At 44.9% G+C, this 21,305-nt stretch overlaps 1 protein-coding gene across 1 annotated transcript; it reads right to left on the reverse strand.

The window, feature by feature from the left end:
• Positions 1-4,129: 4,129 nt before the first annotated feature.
• On the reverse strand, positions 4,130-5,981 carry LOC131254217 (probable LRR receptor-like serine/threonine-protein kinase At3g47570). The gene is made up of 3 exons (XM_058255215.1): positions 5,842-5,981; positions 5,067-5,297; positions 4,130-4,745 (listed from the first exon to the last, which is right to left on the reverse strand). Exons 1-3 carry the CDS (start codon positions 5,979-5,981, stop codon positions 4,130-4,132), a joined length of 987 nt encoding a protein of 328 aa, XP_058111198.1.
• Positions 5,982-21,305: the final 15,324 nt, after the last annotated feature.

Genomic DNA, 21,305 nt, shown 5'->3' on the forward strand with positions numbered 1-21,305 from the left:
CTAAAGTAGCTTCTTCTACCCAAAATCATATATGATACATCAAAAAACTTATTCCGGTTTGCAAGATACGACTATTTTATGGTTTTGACGGTTCTGATCACTTTTGCCTCCGATCAAGCCTTATCTGGTCCATCTTTGCCAAGAAAGTATTTGTGACCCGCTCTACATCAATCCCACCAAGTTGTTTCATAAGAAAGCATGGTGATATGATTGTAGGGTCCTGTTTTCACAACCCGAAATTTGAAGACCAGGTGCGCGCATCCCAGTCTTGAGTTTTGCATCGTGACTAGTACACTGAGTATACAAAAATTTATATAATCACAAGCATCCATTATATATAAGATGTGGAACTAAGTTCCATTCTATATCAATAATCTATAATCACCTAATGACCCACCCATTTGGGGTCTTATTTAAATGAAATATCTAATATTCAACCCTCTTAATCACAATTTTAAGTTCACTACAAAATCGAATCGATAGAAAATAAACAGCCATCATATTTTAAGTAAATCAAAATAAATAAATGGAAATCATTCCAAAGCAGCAAGTTCTTCTTCAGTGAGATAGGGCTACGTGTCTTGTGAGTCGTTCATCGACTTGGCGACATCTACATGCTCTTGTATGGTTTTTTTTTTTTTAAATATATATATAAAGAAAGGGTGAGTTGGCTAGGCCCAGTGAAAATTCCCACCAGGGTTCTTTTACATGAAAAATCAAAGATAGTAAAAAAATATATATACAATACATTTTAATCTTTTTAAATGAATATGTAATGTATGTATGCATCAAGTAGAGAATACACCCACCAGCATGAGTTAGAAAGACATCAACCTGCATCCTCTGCTTTGGGAAGGCATCCACCTATTGATAAGCATGCGTAAAACTTACATCTGGAAGCAAGGCAACTAGGTATACCTTGCCGGGGGGTTGCCAGGAAACACTATATTTGAGCTATATATGTATGATATTTAGTTTCCACCATCAATTATTACATTTACAGTTTCAACGGTTCTACCAAAATATGTACATAAAACAACTAAATTACAAATATCATAGTATATCAACATCAATACATGTGAACAATTATTAACAATGAAATAAGTAAATTCAATGAAGCATAATCAAAGCAAGTAATCAAACTGAAGTATTACATGAGAGTAATCACTTATCACACAAATTCTATTTTGATTTAAATGGGAAAGAGACAAGTTGGGATCCCTCACCTGAGAATTCTGTCAGGATGAAATATCAAAAAAGAAAAGAAAAATCATATTAACAGAATTTAGGAATTTTCTAAAATACAATATACCACAATATCATTCTTCTAAAATAGCATATATATATATATATATATATGGGAAACGGTATTATTTAAGTCGACCTCATGGGGTCGAGTTGTGTGGGCAGTGGGCCCCACCGTGATATGTGTCAAACATCAACACTGTGAATTTGATAGGTCCCCTTTAAGTTATGGGATATCCCAAAAATCAGCCATATATGGAACTCAGGTAGGCCATACCATTTAAAATCATGTGATGACATGCCTAAAACATTTAAAAGCACTTGGTTGGGGCTACCTAAGTTTTGGATGCTGCTGAAACCTGGTCTGACCCTCATCCAAGTGGGACACACACAATGGATGGGCTGGATTTGTGAACCACATTTGGGCCAAAAAATGGTTATGGATGTTTTAATGGTAGAGTAACCCCTCTCAATTGTTGTATATGATGTGGCCCACCCAAGTCATGGATTGACTTGATTTTTAAGCCCAAGGCCCACCATGAAATGGTGCATTTGACTGATGGGTTAGATGTTCGACACACATCATAGTGGGGCCCACGCAGCTCAACCTCATGGGAAGTTCCCATGAGGTCGACCTCATAGTAAAACACACACACACACGGATACACACACACATATGGCAGTTGTACAAACCAGAATAGAGGAGAGTGTTGTGCTAGTCCAACCGTTCCCAATCCTAGGTTATTTTGCAAGAAGATGGCAATGTTGGAAGAGCATTCGGGCTCTATAACCCACTGATGACAGCTAGACGCTTGAAAAGGTACATGATATGCAAGAAAGGGAAAGAAGGCAACCACGACTTGAAGAAAATAAACTACCTCCAATCTCTCTGTACTTCCTGTTTCTCCTTCAGCATTGCTATCCAATTTCAACAACTGCACCATGAATAATTCAGTCAACACCACAAACTCCTTTTCAACACTAATGACTGAGGTAAGACAAACTTTCATCTAATATTTGTGACCTAACCTGTTCGGAAATCCCAACCCCGAGATATAAGTCCTTGATTGCATGCATTTTTGCAACAACATTTCTCATCTGTATTTGTTCTTTTGGAGATTCCAAAGAGCACAACATACCAATTTTAACCATTGAAATTAAGCAATCATGCATTCTATTTCTTGTATTGGTATGGTTTTCATTGCCTTGAATAACTTCAGCTTCTTCTACGATCGTGGGTCAACAATCTCCATTACTTGTTCAGGCAAAGCCAGCTTAGCGAAATGATGAAGGGTTAGATTGCGCTTAGACATCTCATCAGTTGGTCGCTTTTCAGTGATCATCTCCAATAGAAGGATTCCATAGCTGTAAGTATCTCCTTGTGTAGATGGTTTACTGCCCATTGCATATTTTGTAATTTATACAATTTATATTGAAATATAAGTGACCATTTAAATACAAATAATATCAATGGTTGAATTTTGAGAGGGACGAGAGGGAATAATCTATTTGAACAAGTAATAAGCATTAAGCATTGTTGCTATTGTAAGGATAAGAATTTCTAACATCAATTGGTGTGCTGTGAACTTATAAGTTCTTTTAAAGATGTTCTACGTTGAACAGGACTCTACTACTCAAATGAAAGAACTCAATTATATATGAGCATACAAAAGTCAGTCCACTCAATTGGCATGCCTCTTAAAACTATGGACCAACCTTACTTTTGCACATGGTTGGTTGTCTACACGCACACTCAAGCAGGCACGGGAGGAAATAGAATACATTTTTTCAAAATAATTGACAACTTCTCCCCTCCAGCTTTAACATGTTTCATCTGTTAATACAATTACAAGGGATGTGGGTGTGTGTAAACATAAGATAGAGAGAAGGTTTCAAGTCCATCCGATTTGACCAAAAGTTATGGTCCACCGGACAGATAACTCCAACCCATTAAGTGAATGTGCCATCCAAACCTTCCAATAGGTTGGGCACACCATGAGTATCACCTATTGCAAAAATCAACACCATCTACTCATCATGTGGGTCACACCTAGAAAATAATGTCTAGCCATTGATAAATACCATTCTAGAAGGGTCACCCAATCAATTAGTGAACATAACTGATTTTTGCATAAGGAAATCTTCATGATGTGGCTAACTTATTGCAGGGATTGGATGTTTGAAGTACATGAAAAGTTGAATGGGTGGACTGTAACTTTTTTTTTTTCGGGGTTTGGGGGTTGCAGGAGACCATCTGTGCGGGTTTTCAAATCAGGTGAGCCCCACCATGATGTTATGTGAAATCCACCCCTACCACTAAGTGCATCATCTCATTTTAGGTCCAAGACCCAAAAATCATCCCCATCTATAATTCAGGTGGACCAACCAATTAAAAACAATATACAAGGCAACATTTAACTTCCAAATTATTTCTCTTCAAGTGGCTCACCTGAACATAAAATGGGACTGATTTTCGGCTCCAGGCTTAAATTTTAGTGTCCCATCTAATGGTGGAGTGGATTTCATATTACCATTACAATGGGTCCTGCAAAAATTAAGGGATGACATCTCTCCCCCTCTATTGTTTTCTTTGGTATGGCTCACTTAAATCATATGTCAGTCTGATTTTTAGGCCCTAAACATAACTGGGATGAGGCATATAATGGTAAAAGAGTAATTTTCATTAAAAAATCATAGTAGACCATGTAAAAAAACAAGAGTGGGCATCCTCTCCCCAGAAGTTTCACTTAGTATTGCCTACCTAAATCATAGATCAGGCTGTTGGTCGGAATGAATTTCATATACACATCATGGTGGGCCCACTTGCCCACTCTCACTTTTTTGGCATGTCCAATCAACTGTGAATAGGCTAGGACTCAATATGTTATGAAAGGAAATAGATGAAATTGTTACCTGGAGCGATGTACCTAGCAGATCCCATGATCACAACCGTCATAGTTTGAGCAATCTCATCTAAGCACCTGGCTATCCCAAAATCACCCATGCGAGTAATCATATCATCATCAAGAAGGATGTTGCTTGGTTTTAAATCTCGATGAATGATTGACGCATGATTATATAGATAATCTAAAAACAAAGCCACATTTATAGCTACATCTAGCCTTTGAATAAGCTTCAAGTTCCTATTGATCCCCTGCTCACTGCCATCTTCATGCAACCACATATCTAGACTTCCATTGGACATGTACTCATAAACTAGAGCTTTAAAATCATTGCCCTTAAAATCAATGCTTGAGCAACATGTTAAGATATTAACAAGATTCTGTTGCCTCATATTTCTCAATTCTTCGCATTCAGCCATGAAGCTCCTCATAGCTCCTTGCCGTTGGAGGTTGAAGACTTTCACTGCTACTATAGTTTCGTTACAATGCAGAAACCCTTTATATACAGAGCCAGATGTTCCAGTGCCAATCAAATTGGTAGGAGAGAACCCATCTGTTGCTTTAAAGAGATCCGCATAAGACATCTTCAAAGACGAACTGTCGAAAAAAGACAGACCAAAAGACTTACTTCTTGGATCCTCCATAAAAGGCGCGGTAAAAGGCTTCCTTCTCAACTTTCTTACCCAATAAAGAGTGGTAAAGAAGCATGAGAGCGAAATTAGACACACCACAACAATTATTGAGATTTTTACTTTCGATGCAAGAGACTTCCCCTGTTTAGAGCATGGACGCAATTGTAATCTTGGAATACCCCCACAAAGCTTACTATTTTCCAGCACTGAAACTTGACTGATATTTCTAAAGACCCCCAGTTTTGGTAATTCACCCTCAAAATTGTCAAATGATAGATTTAGATACTCTAGAGCAAACTTCTCCAGATATCTTGGAATCTTCCCCGATAAGTTGTTGTGTGAAAGATCGAGGAGTCGAAGGCCTTTTAGATTAGCAAATGTTGGAGGAATTGATCCTTGAAACAAGTTCCCATCCAAACAGAGATACTCTAAACCAAGACAATTGCCTAGCGAGCTTGGAATTTCGCCTAACAATTTGTTATTAGAAACACTGAATCTTCCAAGAGCATTCGAGTAACTAACTTCAAATGGCAGATAACCGGTAAAAGAGTTATTTTCAATACGGAGTTCGGTCAAAGAGGGAATGCTGAGAAGTTGTTTGGGTAAGGTACTGCTCAAGTTATTATTTTGGAGGTATATAAACTGCAATGTACAATTTCCAAGACTTGAAGGTATGGTTCCCCATAGATTGTTCCCAAACAAATCAACTAAGTACTGTTATGGGAAGATCCGAGCCCCTTATAGTTCCGAGGATCAGCATCTTCTTAGTACGATCAGACACAAGAATATCCGAAATGACGAACATTACCAAAGAGAGCGACGTCCGAGCCGAACCCTAGGTTGGGCAAGGTAAGCTTCAACCGATGAACGACAACCTAAACCAAGGCCCCATCCTCGTCCTCATCCTCCTCTTCCTCTGAAGAAGGATGTCCGAGCCGGTGGCTCATCCTCATCCTCATCCTCATTTGAAGAAGGACATCCAAGCCAGGGGTTCGTCCTCGTCCTCATCTTCATCTTAGCCGGTGGCTCATCTTCGTCCTCATCCTCATCTGAAGAAGGACATCCGAGCCGGGGGATCGTCCTCGTCCTCATCTTCATCTTCGTCCGAAGAAGGATGTCTCGAGCCGAGACCAGGGCGGAACATCTCAAACGCTAAACTAAGAAACTGCCTTAAACGGACGTGCCCGCTAACCTCGCCCATTGATACGCTACATGATCCCTAGATTACACATGATATCTCCACGATCCGAAGATCCCATTAATTGAGTAAATCGTGCCGAGATTAACGGACCCAGACCGTCCGATGTTCAGGTATAAATACAATGAGACCTCATTGCTACAAGTACGCAACATCTTGTACTTTCCCTCTACCTTTCAACTTAGACTCAGATTTTCTTGACCTGACTTAGGCATCGGAGGGTCCCCTGGCTTAGCCAGGGTCCCTTGGAGGTACGTCACACGGAGTGGAGGGTGATCTAGATTTTGTCTTCAACATTTTTGGCACATTATGTGGGAATCTGATACAAAAGGTCAGGTTCCTATTCTCGAGCATAATGGCTAGAGGAAAGAAGAAAGTAGTAGCTGTGGAACCAGAGCCAAATGAGCAGACTCGCTCCTCCTCACTACTTCATGCCGAATCAGCCCCGGGGCCTTCCCAGCGTTCTCGCAATCGGGTGACGAATAAGATACAGGCCCTGCGCGACGAAGTGAACCGGATGAAGCAGCAACAGGAACTGCAACCACGCTCGACTCAGGAAAATCCTGTTCCTGAGCCAATCGGTCTTGTCATGGAAGCTCACTCCACACCGAGGAGTATGAGGCCCGACGCGCCTCAACACCCCCAGATGCCAGTTTCGGGTCAGAATCCTCCTCCGACCCAAATCAGAGTCTCGGCTCGGAACACAGCCACTCAAGCTCCGACCAATGCTTCGGTCACTTCAGCCCTGACACCAACAGATCTCCATCATCGACTAGAATGGAGGAGGGGAAGGAGAACTCCAAAAATAAAAAAACACCCAAGAAATTGTAGCGGAGAACAAGGACTCTTGGGAGAAATGGTTTATGGAGCTCAACGACAAATTCCTAGCTCTGGAAAAGAAACAACAGCCGACGTCAGTTCCCTCCGCTGTTCAGGCAATGATGGAAGAGACCGAGCCTCCCTTCACCTCGAAAATCATGAACAAGGTGATGCCTCAGAGGTTCTAGATACCTCCTGTCATCCAATACTCTGGGTCTGGAGACCCATCTGAGTACATGGAATCCTATCGCTCATGGATGCAGATTCAGACGGTGACGGATGCCATGATGTGCTGAGGGTTCACAATCAAGCTCACGGGCTCTGCTCGGAGTTGGTACCGGCAGCTCAAACCAAATTTCATTAGTTCCTTCGCAGAGTTGAGTCGACTATTCCTTATCCAATTCATAAGTGATGAGAGAAGTTGAAAGCCTAACACGCACTTATTTGATATCAAGCAAGAGCCGAAGGGTCATTGAAAGATTACATCACTCGCTTCAATGAGGAAGCACTGTTAATAGAAGATTATGACGATAAGATGGCGCTCGTAGCCGTGTTCAGTGGCCTAAAAGAAAGGAAATTCACCTTCTCCATTGGAAAGAACCCACCAGAGACGTTAGGAGAGCTTGTTGCCAAAGCTCAGAAATACACTAACCCCGAAGAATTCTCTAATGCCCATAAAAATGTCCAAGTGGCAGAGCCGAATGGTAAAGGGAAGAGGCCTAGGAACGAGCAATCCCAGCCATCCAACAAAGGGCCCGACGACCGCACCGCTCGCGATCGTCGCCCAAGCAGAAGGCCGGAGGGAAAGTTCCGCTCCTACACCCCCCTTAACACATCCACCGAGCAGATTCTATTGGACATCTGAGGAGAAAAGCTGCTGAATTGGCCCGTTTGTATGAGGGCCGACCCGAATCATCGAGACAAGCATAAATACTGTCGCTTCCACCGAGATCACGGCCATAACACGGTTGACTATGTAGATCTCAAAATTGAGATAGAGACCCTTATTCGGAAGGGACACCTACGCCGATACACTAAAGAAGGAAAAACTACCTAGAAAGAAGAGAGTGCGAGAGCAACAGAATAATACCACGGAAGAGCTCGTCGAAATCTATACCATCTTCGAGGGCTCATCAGGTGGAGGAGACTCTAATAGGGCGTGGAAAGCCCACTCTCGAAAGTCTGATTTGAAATATTACGTCCACTTAACCGAGCGGCCCAACAAGGAACTCCGGGTCAGCCCATGCACTCTGACCTTCACTGAAGAGGATGCACGCGGAATCCAGCATCTGCATAACGATGCCCTGGTTGTTATTATGACCATAGTGAACCGCAAGGTATACCGCATCTTGGTCGACACCGGGAGCTCGGCAGACGTAATCTATTCTGAAGCCTTTGAAAGGATGGGGATTCCGAGGTCTCACCTTAGACCTGTGAAGACCCCCCTACATGGCTTTGCCGGAGAAAGGGTGATCTCAGAGGGAGACATCTCCCTCCCTGTGACTACGGGAGAAGGACAACATCAGGTCACCCTCATGGTGGACTTTCTTGTTGTTAATGTGCCAACGGTACGTAAAGTCATCTTAGACAGACCTTCCCTCAATGCAATGAGAGTAGTCGTTTCTACATATCATTTGATGATGAAATTTCCCATTGAGGGCGGGATAGGTTGCCTACGAGGTGACCAGCACGAAGATCGGAGATGCTACGCTATAGCAGTCAAGAAGGGGTCAGTTAAGCAAACACTTACCATCAACATGCTGGACCCCAGAGGACCAACAGAAGAATCGTCAGTAGAAGATCTGGAGCAAGTACCGCTTGACGAGGCAAATCCAAGTAGAACTGTCCAGCTCAGAACTTCATTGAACCCTGAGCAACGATAAAAAATGCTGACCTTTCTACGACAGCACAAGGATGTTTTTGCATGGTCGCATGAAGATATGCTCGGGATCTCTCTAGATGTCATGGTCCACAAGTTGAATGTGGACCTGGACTATAAACCCGTAAAGCAAAAGAGGAGACCATTCGACACCGAACAGTACGAGGCCATAGCTGATGAAGTCTCCACTCTACTCGATGCCGATTTCATAGAAGAGGTACATTATCCTGATTGGATCGCTAATGTGGTCCTCGTTAAGAAGGCCAACGGAAAATGGTGGGTCTGTGTAGACTACTCGGATCTAAACAAGGCATGGCCGAAAGATAGTTTCCCGTTGCCTCGGATCGATCAGCTAGTGGACAGTACGGCGGGACAAGAATTACTTTCTTTCTTAGACGCATACTCTAGGTACAACCAGAGAGCAATGCATCCCCTAGACAGGTAGAAGACTACCTTTGTCACGAATAAGGGGCTCTACTGTTACCGGGTCATGATGTTTGGCCTAAAAAATGCTGGAGCCACGTACCAAAGACTAGTGAATCAGATGTTTGCCAAACAAATCAGGCACACCATGGAGGTGTACGTCGACGACATGCTAGTAAAGAGTGTCAAGGCGTCCGACTACCTGAAGAATCTTGGAGAAACTTTCACCATCCTCCGAGAATACCAGATAAAGCTGAACCCCGCGAAGTGCACCTTTGGAGTCGGCTCATGGAAATTCCTTGGGTTTCAGGTTAGCCATAGGGGTATCGAAGTAAACCCCGACAAAATCAAGGCACTTCTCGACATGAATTCACCTCAGACTATTAAAGAGATACAATGTCTCATTGGGCGCATGATAGCACTCGGACGATTTATCTCCAGAGCTACAGACAAATGCCTCCCCTTCTTTTAGCAGTTGAAGGGTCATAAGAAGGCAGAATGGATGTCGAAATGTGAGAAAGTGTTCCAGTAATGAAACAGTATTTAGGCTCACCACCCCTGTTGTCCAAACCTGAAGAAGGCGAGCCTCTGTTCCTATACCTCGTGGTCTTGGCCTCAGCCGTCAGCTCAGTCTTGATCAGAGAAATAGGAGGGAAGCAGCACCCTGTATATTATGTGAGTAAGGCCATGGTGCCTACCGAGACGAGATATCCGCCTCTAGAGAAGCTAGCGCTCAGCCTCATTGTCTCAGGTCAGAGGTTACACCCTTACTTTCAAGCTCATTCCGTCGTGGTGTTGACTGATTCCCCTCTTAAACAAGTTCTCCAGAGACCCGAAGTTTCAGGTCGGCTAACCAAGTGGGCCATCGAACTTGGTGAGTTTGACGTCCAGTTTCGTCCGAGGACAATAATTAAAGGTCAAGTCGTGGCTGACTTCATTGCAGAATTTACAATTCCGAGCGAAGAAGAGATCAGTACCAAAGTCGAGACGACTCCACTTATTCCCTCGAACGATCAAAAGGCGACATGAGAATCGGGGTGGGTTCTTTATGTGGATGGGTTATCTAACGTTAAACGTGCTAGAGCAGGGATTGTCCTAATCGCTCTCGATTCTACACCCATCCAGTATGTGATCAGGCTCGGCTTCAAGGCCTCTAACAACGAGGCGGAATATGAAGCCCTGCTCATTGGACTCAGACTTGTGGCAAGTCTAGGGGTCCAGTCGATTCAGGTCCGATCTGATTCTCAGTTAGTGGTGAACCACATCTCCGCCGAATATGAAGCTAAGGAAACAAGGATGATTGGTTATTTGGATGAGGCAAGAAAATTGATTGAAAGGTTTTGAAGTTGCTCCATCCACCAGATCCTATGACCAGAAAACTCGTGGGCCAACGCCCTGGCTAGGCTGGACTCAGCCACGGAGGGGAGGATCCTGCGAATCATTCCTATCGAATTCATAGAACATCCAAGTATCGATCAGGTGGAGAAGAAAACAGTTAACCCGGTACAGGCTATTCAGAGTTGGATGGACTCGATCTCCAATTACCTCACATCTAGCGAGATTCCCTCGGACAGACTGAAAACCAGGTGCCTGAGAGTCCGAGCAGCATGATACGTCATCCTGGACGGTATCCTATACAAAAAGGGCATTCTCAGCCCTACCTTAGGTGCCTCCGACCCGATGAGGTAGAATATGTTATTCGGGAAGTTCACAAATGAATCTGCAGAAACCATTCTAGCAGCCGAGCCTTGGCCTTGAAGATACTCTGATAAGAATACTTTTGGCCGACCATCCAGGAAGATTCAAAGAAGTAAGTTTGAAAATGTGACAAATGCCAACGTTATGCGGTTGTGCCAAGGCAACCCGTGGAAGAAATGACTCCCATGAGCGGTCCGTAGCCATTCGCTCATGGGGAATCGACATCATCAGCCCTCTGCCTATAGGGAAGGGGCAAGTTAAGTTTGCCATCATCGCAGTCGACTACTTCACCAAGTGGGCCGAGGCCGAGCCCGTTGCTAAAATCATAGAACAGAATGTGATGGACTTTGTCTAGAAAAACATTATCTGTCGATTCGGGATTCCGTGCACCATTGTGTCAGATAATGACCGGCAGTTCGACAACGACAAATTCCGAAGCATGTGTCAAGGACTCGTCATCACAAATGCGTATTCTTCTCCTCGGCACCCCCAGTCCAATGGACAGGTGAAGGCGGTCAATAAAGTATCTAGCACCATCTTAAAATGAAGTTGGAGAAAGTGAAAGGCAGTTGGGCCGAGGAGATCCCATTCATCCTCTGGGCCTACAGGACCACAGCTCAGTCCTCAACTGGGGAAACCCCGTTCTCACTCTCTTATGGCTCGGAGGCAATGGTGTCAGTTGAAATTGGCCTCCCTATTGCTTGGGTTAGGAATTACTAAGAAAATCAAAACTCCGAGTAGATTGCAGCTAACCTGGATTTGCTTGAAGAAGTCAGAGATATCTCAAGGCTCCGAGTCGTAGCTCAACATTAACAAGTTACACGATTCTACAATTCGAAAGTCAAGACCAGGCGGTTCTGCACAGGGGACTTACTCCTTCGTCAAGTATTCCAGAACACTGCTAAGCCAGGGTTGGGGACACTTAGGCCTAACTGAGAAGGGCCTTACCGTGTTGTCCGATCGACCAAACTAGGCTCCTACTACTTAGAAGACCTCGAGGGCCGTCAGCTCCCCCACCTCTGGAATATCGAGCACTTGAAAGTTTACTATCCATGACGAAATAGCCTTTAAGGCTCTCAATAAATGTATGCGTCTGAGCGACAAGCCTTTAAGGCTCTCAACAAATGTACGCCTCCGAGCGACAAGCCTTTAAGGCTCTCAATAAAGCTCACCTCTTCTTATCTACATGAACGAGTTATCTACTAAGAAAAAGTTATTTGTCATATGCAGAGGCAGACTGAACGAACTGATCCCTTGAATAAGGGGTTAGAGTGTTATCCCACAAAAACTCGACAGGGCATCCCCTCTTAGTTAGGGGAAAAGCCAAAAGATGACCTGACTCCTCAACATAGGAGTCGGCTCATCGCCCGACTAACGCATGAAGCGGAGGTTTCTCACTAATCGTGGGACGAGCCGACCCCCTATGGGTTCGAACTCAACAATGACCAGGCCATAAAGGCTTCGAAATTCTACGAGACGGCATTGGAAGGAGTGACCCGTCAAAGGATCGGCTCGGCCATGGCTTAAAATAAACTGACCTGTCAACGAATTAGTTCTATAGTCAACAATCAATAGTTAAAATTCCAAAATCATGATTATATCGGCATGCGTGGAAGGTTCAGCAGATGAGGCGGTTGATCTTCCATGTGCTTACTCTCCGAGTCTGTGGCCGACCTCGAAGAGTAGGGGGCTTCTGTTATGGAAAGATCCGAGCCCCTTATAGTTTCGAGGATCAGCATCTTCTTAGTCCAATAAGACATAAGAATATCCAAAATGACAAACACTAACAAAGAGAGCAACGTCCGAGCCAAACCCTGGGTCGGGTATGGTAAGTCCAACTAAGGCCTCATCCTTGTCCTCATCCTCCTATTCCTCTGAAGAAGGATGTTCGAGCCAACGGCTTGTCCTCGTCCTCATCTGAAGAAGGACATCTGAGCCGGGGGTTCGTCCTCGTCCTCATCTTCATCTTCGTCTGAAGAAGGATGTCTTGAGCTGAGACCAGGGCGGAACATCTCAGACGCTAAACTAAGAAACTGCCTTAAACGGATGTGCCCACTAACCTCGCCCATCGATACACTACACGATCCCTAGATTATGCATGATATCTCCATGATCCGAAGATCCCATTAATTGAGTAAATTGTGTCGAGATTAATGGACCCAGACTGTCTAATGTTCAGGTATAAATACAATGAGACCCCATTGCTACAGGTACGTAACATCTTGTACTCTCCCTCTACCTTTCAACTTAGGCCTAGATTCCCTTAACCTGACTTAGGCATCGGAGGGTCCCCCGGCTTAGCCAGGGTCTCCTTTGCTAATCCTTTGTGCAGGGCCAGGGTCCCTTGGAGGCACGTCGCACGGAGTGGAGGGTGTCCAGATTTTGTCATCAACAAGTACAATTGGGTGATATTGCCCAAGGAAGATGGAATTTCCCCTGATAATTCATTCCCACCCAAGGAAAGTCATCTCAATTCGTTAAGCTTCACAACACCAATGGGAATAATACCTGTAAGAGAGTTGTACTCCATTCTCAATGTTGTTAAGCTGACAAGATTCTAAATCCCAGATGGTATGCTTCCGAATATCCTGTTACTCCCTAACCATAGTATTCTCAGTTGAGTTGAAAGATTACCTATGGAGTGAGGCAATGAACCGCTAAGACAATTATCGCCTACATTTAATTCTTGTAATCTACTACAATTGGTTAAAGAATCAAGAAAACTCAAATCATGAGCTTTTCCAATTCCAATTTGATTGCCCCCCAAATATAATTTGGTGAGACACTTGAGGCTTCCAAAATTCTTAGGCACGGATCCGCTAAAACTGTTGTTAGCAAGTTTAATAAGTGAAAGCCCCGAAGCATTGGATAATGAAACTAGTATGGGTCCTGTGAATTAATTTCCTTAGACATAAAGCTGTTGGAGATTAGGAAGAGTGAGGCCTATGTTAGGTGGACGGTTTCCTTGCAATCTATTCCATGCCAGGTGCAAACACTTAATAGAGGAGAAGTTGTATAGCAGTGGCAAAATCGTACCTGAAACTTCATTTTCACTTATGCAAAGAACCTCTAAGCTTACCAACTGGCTGAATTCACCCGGGATGCTGCCCATCAGACTATTTCTTCGGAGATAAAGGTAAGTGAGAGACGAAAGGTTTCCAAGTGAAGGTGGTATGCTTCCTATAAGATTGTTATGACCAAGGTCCAATCTTGTGAGATTCAATAGAGATCCAAACTCATTTGGAATCCTCCCTGACAGCTAATTCCCATAAAGACTAAGGGCTTCGAGCTTCGAACAGTGGGTCAGATTTGTTGGAATTTCTCCAATGAATGTGTTATTAGCCACACTGAGATACCGTAGGAGAAGCAAATGGCCCATTTCTTTAGGAATTGTTCTATAGAATCTGTTGGCTGAGAGATCGATTATACTGAGTGTTGATACAAAAAACCTGACGCACCTCCTTCTTAGTTGCTACCTGCATAGGAAAGATGGAAAGGGGACCTTGGCCAGGGTCGGGGAGCCTCCGATGCTTAAGTTAGTAACTGGACAAGAAGGAAGGACTTTTTTAGGTATTTTTCTGCGTACCTTTAATCCTGGAGAGTCCTTCCTTTATAGGAGTGAGAGGTCCCTACGTGCGGGGATTCTCTTCCTGATTCCTAGGAGATTTGGTTTGATTCATTTACGGACTTCATCCGATCCTGAGATCCTCGGGATTAGAGATCTTATACAAGATTTTTGGGATGGTATTTAAAGTTTACGCCGTCTTTTACTCGCTCGGCTCGGCCGACTCTGGTAGCAAACGAGTCTCGGCTGGTTGCAAGGATTTTTGCCTTCTGTCGGACAAAACAACATCGGCTTATGGCCGATGTTCTTCCTTAATCCGATAGCTGTCACTGTAACCGACTTAACACGGGTCGGTTTTATGGTCGGTCAGGTGACTTATAGCATTTGGGCCTCAGTCGATCCCTTTAGACTATGTTGCCTCGTTTGCTCAGCTAACTTTATGCGTCTTATATATTTTTCCTATGGCTCCTGACTCTTGAGCCTCGGTCGGATTCATTTCCTAAAAATCCGAGTTAAGTCTCTCCTTTAGGCTTCGTTTTGTCTCGGTCCGAACTGTTGCCTCGGACTCTTGGGCAGTGTCAGTAGAGTTGGTCCATTCCATAAACGGGTCTCTGGACTTGTCATATTTTTCCCCAACAGTAAGCTCCCTTACTCCTTGTGTCAGCCACGTCGACACTAAGGAGTAACGAGTTTTTTGAGTCGGTTCGCGCTGGAGATCGGGGCTCTAATGGAACATTTAATGCTCCTTGTATCGTCCTTAACAGGCGTTGGTTCTTTGGTTGAGGTCGCACGAGCAGATAGCCGTCGGAACGCTTTGCCCGCTTATGAACGTTGGAAGCGTGGTGAAGGCATTACTTGCGTCAGTCGTCGTGCGCCACATGTCGGGCGGGGGAGTCGAGACTTGCGTCGATTCAACTCCTCCTTAAATGCCTCTGTCACGTGACAGGGTTATAAAAGGAGGAGCAGGATTCAGTTCCTCATTTTCGCGCGTCCTTTTTCCTCCTGATTCCTTCTTCTCTCTCCCTCTCTCCCTTTCCTGTCTTCATTGTCTCCGCATTCTTCCATTTCCTCCACTGTTTTCATCTTCCTTTTCCTTTTTCCCCTTCCTATCTGTGTGCTTCTCGCCTCTCTGGTGAGTTTTCTCTCCCTCCCTTTCCTTTTTAATCTTAATGGCAATGCATTCTTCAAGTCAATGGGAGGGAATTTCCAGTGATGAGGACGAAACGAGACATCTTTGGAATGTCTCGGAATCACCCTCATTGCTGACGGAGATGGAGATTAGTGCCAATGAAGCTTTTTAGTTCTCTGAGAGAGTGTCTGGGACTTCAGCGGAATGTCCTGCTTCGGCAGGTCCTTCTGACGGGGGTGTATCATTGACGACTGCCCCTAGGAGGCCAAATCCTCCTGGGGAAGACTTAGAGGAAGAGGATGAGGAGTTTGAGGAAACCACTAAGTCCATTCCTCTTAGGAGATCGGCATGGCCGTTGAATTGGCAGACGAGGAAGGGGAGGCTGCCGAGGGAGGGGAAGTTGGAGACGAGCAGAAGGGTCCGGTCCCTTCAGTCTTAACTGAGGCGAACTTGGACATAATTCGAGTCAGGTACCATGTCCCCGACTCAGTTATTCTTCGTCTCCCCCTCTCGAATGAATTACCCGACCATCCTCCTGCTGGGATGGTCGCAATTTTTCAAGTTGCCATGCAATGTGGCTTGCATCTGCCCCTTCAACCCGTTGCTTGGGATTTTCTTTCCCGACTCTGAATCACTCTCGGACAGATAGTTCCGAACGGGTGGAGGAACTTGTTCGGATGTCAGTATTGTGGGCTGAGACAGAGTAGCCCTCGTTGACGATCGATGAGTTCCTCTATCTGTACCAAGTATGGCCAAACCCCCAACAGCCCGGCTGGTACTTTTTGTGTACTTGGCGGAACAAGGTCGGTCTTTGATAACCGACCCTCCTACCTCTAACAAGCACTGGAGAGAGAGGTGGTTTTGGGCATGCGGTCGCTGGGAGACTGCCGATTCTGGACTCTTCGAACCTCGTGTTCCTCGGGCGTTTTCTGAAGCAGGTGACTCGGTACGTCTTCTCTCTGTATTTTCTTGCTATTATATTTCTGAGTTTGACTGAATATGTTCTGTAGATATTCTCAAGAAAAGGCCGAAGCTTGAAGCCAATGCTCTATTTCGGATCAAGGATCTGAAGGCACTAAGTCCGGAAGATCGGTCTTGGAAGACACTTCTTCAGCTGGAGCATCTTCTTCTTGTAAGTTTAGACTCAATTGTAACAGGTAACTTACGAAAATCCTACTACATTTTCTTCGAGTTGTTTTTAACTTGTCTTACTTTTCTTGAGTCTGGTTTGACTCTGTACTTCTACTGATGTCTCCTCCGAGGTCGGCGCTTCTGTCAGAGACTCGGCCTTCGAAGAAGCCAAAACCGGCTCCAAAGGCTAAGGGGCCATCCACCCCGGTCGCCCCTGCCTCGGTCATCTCGATGTGGTCGTACTCTCTAACCCAAAAGAGAGGGTGGAAGAGGTAGACATAGTTCTGACCGAGTCTTAGGTGGCTCCTGAGCCATGGCCCGTTGCAGAGCAGGTTTAGGACCTGAGAGAGGAGCAGAGGGAGGAGACCTCAAGGGGGGAGATGACTTAATAGGAGCCTTTGCCCCTTTAGCGTGATGTGTCGACCATGGTCCCTTGGGCCATATCTCATGGGGGAGAGAAGGACTATGCTGGCCTCTGTAGCTCCCCCTCGAGGAGGGTTCTTGCCCATGCGGCGAAGGTGCTGCTTGAGGTAAGGTTTTTGATCTTTTACTATTATTAGTAGTTTCCCACTCATCTTAGTGATTTGATTTTGGCCTCAAGTTTTCTTCTTGCAGTTTTCCCCTTACGTGCTAAGGGGTAGCTCGGATCTTGCTGAGGCTGAGAAGTGAATCACTGAGCAGGTGGCATAGCTTGAAGGCACTATGACTCGGGTCGACTTGTTGTCAGGCGACTTGGGTCTTGCTAGAAAAGCTGCTGAAGGTGCCAAGGCCGAATGTGCTCGCGTGGCCTTGCTACTGAAAGAGGCTTAGGAGGAGAGTCGGCGAGCCCATCAAGTTCATGCCTCTTGTGAGGATAAGCTTGCCTGGGTTAAGGCTGAAGTCGGGGTAGCCATTGAATAGGCAAAAGATGAGGCCAAGCAGGCCAAGGATCAGACCATAAATGCCTTTCTTGAGTCCCAAGAGTTTTCGGATGAGAGGGATCGCTTGTATCAGAGTGGGTACACAGCTTGTATCCTTCTAATGAAGCAATCTTTTCCCAACCTTGATCTCTCAGGATTTGATGAAGGTGCCTTTGGATCTGAGGGTCCAGAAGCTGAGGCTACTGGGTCTACTGATGTTGCGGCTAGTATCGAGGTCAAATCTGAGGCAGCTCTAGAGGTCGCTCCAAGTGGCGGTAGTAGCTAAGTCTGAGCCGCCTCCTGAGCTAGCTCCTGATAAACTTGGGAGCTGGATTTTTGGCACTCACACCAGCATTTTACGCAGCTTGATTTTTGGCACTCACACTAGCACTCCGACCTCCAGGGCAGGCTCGAGGGTATCTACAGCCGAGGAAGAAGCTTGTACGTCATGGCCGATCTTTCTTTCGTCCTTAATCCTTTTACTCCATCAATGTAACGCTGAAACAAAATGTAATTAGATGTAACAAACGTACTAATGAATGAATATAACTTGGTTTCCTTGTACTCATTTTGACCCAGTTTACACGTTTGTCATCTTTGAGTCTTCTTACATATTCGATTGACATAAGGGTAATATATCTTTAGATGCTCGGCATTCCAAGGGTGAGGTAGCAATTACCCGGTTAGGTCTTCCAATCGATACGTTCCAGGTCGGAGAGTGGTTGAGACGATATAGGGTCCTTCTTAATTGGGTCCCAGTGTGCCTGCGCTAACTTCCTTGGTATTGAGGAACATTTTTCGGAAGACCATGTCCTCGACTCGAAAATGCCTGACCTTGACTCGGGCATTGTAGAACCGAACTACTTGTTGTTGCCGAGCCACCATTCGCAGCCGAGATTTTTCTCTTTGTTCGTCCACAAGATCGAGTCTGAGGGCTAAGAATTCTTCATTATCCTCTTCATTAAACGAACTGACTCAGGTTGAAGGCAACCGGATCTCGACTGGAGTGACGCTTCCAAGCCATAAGTAAGGGAGAAAGGAGTTTCTCCTGTAGCGGTTTGAATCGTGGTTCGGTATGCCCACAGGATCTTCGGGAGTTCTTCAGCCTATGCTCCTTTGGCTCGGTCGAGCTTGGTTCAGAGATGCTGTTTGATGATCTTATTGACCGCCTCAACCTGTCTATTCGTCTGAGGATGATGGGGCGATGAGTACACATTTTTGATCCTGAGATTATTGCACATCTCTCGATAGCTCCTATTGTCGAATTGCTTTCCATTGTCGGTAATAATAGTACGGGGTATCTTGAACTGGCAGACAATATTTTTCCATACAAAGTCTGTGATCTTCTATTCGGTTATCCTCGCCAATGGCTCTACCTCGGCCCACTTTGTGAAGTAGTCTACTTCTACAACAGTAAACTTGGTCTGGCCTTTCCCCATAGGGAGTGGTCTAATGATGTCAATTCCCCATTGCATAAAGGGCCAAGGACCGATCAAGGGAGTCAGTTCCTTCGGGAGTTGCCTTAGAATGGCGGCAAACTGTTGGCATTTGTCACATCTTTGGACGAGCTTACGAGCGTCGTGCTGCATGGTTGGCCAGTAATATCCTAGACATAAGACCTTGTGTGTGAGTGATCACCCTCTCGAGTGGTTTTCACAGAGCCCTTCGTGGATCTCTCATAGCACATAGTTGGCTTCATCGGGATTTAAGCATCATCATAAGGGAGCACAGTAACTCTTTTAATATAACGTCCCATTAAGTATGGTGTAACGGGAGGCTCGGATCTTCAATCGTCAAGCCTCAGCACGATCATCGGGTAACTCTCCATTGTCAAAATATCGGACGATCGGGTCAAGCCAAGTAGGTTCCGAATCAATTGTGTGTACGATCAAGCTAACTGGTTCATTGACACTCGGCTTAGCGATGTACTCGAATGCAATGGACTTGGGTATGTCGTCTTCGTCAGCAGAAGCAAGTTTTGCTAGTAGATCAGCTTTGGTATTTTCTGTCCAACAGATCCGAGTGACGACACAAAGCTGAAAGCCACCGATTAATTCTTTGGCTTTCTCCATGTATGCTTTCAATTGTTCTTTTCGTGTTTGATACACACTGGTAACTTGATTAACGACTAGTTGTGAATTGCTGAAGACGTTGAGATGCATAATGCCCAAACTGGCCGCGAGTTGGAGGCTAAGCAATAAAGCTTCATATTCTGCTATATTGTTCAAGGCTTGAAATCCAAGTCGTAAGGCATACTGCATGTAGGTTTGATCGGGAGTTTCCAAGATAACTCCTGCCCCGCTTGCCTTAGAGTTGGAGGAGCCGTCGACATATAGCTTCCAGGGGATTGGGTTGGACTTGGGAGAAATGGTCGTCAATTCCTCAATAGGCTCGGTAGCATGCTCAGACATTGGATCGGCTTGTGGTGTCACTTTAGAAATGAAGTCGGCTACGGCTTGCCCCTTGATTGCTACTCTCGGCTTGTATTGAATGTCGAATTTGCTGAGTTCGATCGCCCACTTTGTAAGTCGGCCTGATGCTTCTGGCTTTTGAAGAATCTAACACAGTGGGAGGTCGGTCATGACGACGATGGTATGAGCTTGAAAGTATGGTTGGAGCCGCTGTGAAGAGACTACCAAGACTAAGGCCACCTTTTCCAGAGATGGATACCTCATATCTACCGGTAACAGTGCTTTGTTGACGTAATAGACTGATAGCTACTTTCCTTCGTGCTCTCATATCAAAGCTGAGCTAACCGCTGCGTCGGACACTGCGAGATACAACAGCAGAGCTTCCCCTGATTCAGGTTTCGATAAAAGAGGTGGAGATCCGAGGTAGGATTTCAATTGTTGGAACGCTGCTTCGCACTCTTCCGTCTAATCCAATGTTTGCCGACCCTTCAATTGTTTGAAGAATGGAAGACATTTATCGGTAGCTCAGGAGAGGAAACGGTTGAGTGCGGCTACTCATCCGGTCAACCTCTGTATATCTTTGATTGTTTTTAGAGACTCCATATTGAGCAATGCCTTGATCTTCTCCAGATTTGCTTCGATCCCTCGTTGGCTAACTAGGAATCTGAGGAATTTTTTTGAGCTTACACCAAAGGCACACTTGCTCAGATTCAACTTTTTTGAAACTTGCGTAAGATCAGGAACATTTCCTCTAGGTGGCTATATGGTCGGCCACATGTATACTTTTGACGAGCATGTCATCAATGTATACTTCCATAGTTCGGTCGATTTGTCGAGCAAACATTTTGTTCACTAATCTTTGATAAGTTGCTCCGGCATTTTTCAAACCAAACCGCATCACATAATAACAATAAAGATCTTTGTCAGTGGTAAAGGTAGTCTTAGATTTATCAGATTGATGCATTACGATTTGATTGTACCCAGAATAAGCATCCATAAAACGAAGAAGTTCGTGCCCTGTAGTGCTGTCCACCAACTGATCGATCCTCAGAAGAGAAAAGTTGTCCTTTGGGCAGGCTTTGTTTAGGTTGGTATAGTCAATACAGACTCGCCACTTCTCATTTGCTTTCTTCACAAGTACGACATTAGTTACCCATTCCGGATAATATATCTCTTCTATGAATTTAGCCTTGAGGAGCTTGCTGACCTCTTCTTCAATGATAGTGTACCTTTTAGGGCCGAGTGGGCGTCGCTTCTGTCGGATCGGCCAGTAGGTCGGATTAATGTTGAGTCGATGAGTTATCACCGAAGGATCGATCCCTGGTATATCCTCATGTCTCCATCCAAATATATCAGCGTATCGTCGGAGCAGG

Source organism: Magnolia sinica, chromosome 8, assembly GCF_029962835.1.
Source record: "Magnolia sinica isolate HGM2019 chromosome 8, MsV1, whole genome shotgun sequence".
NCBI classification, from domain to species: domain Eukaryota; kingdom Viridiplantae; phylum Streptophyta; class Magnoliopsida; order Magnoliales; family Magnoliaceae; genus Magnolia; species Magnolia sinica.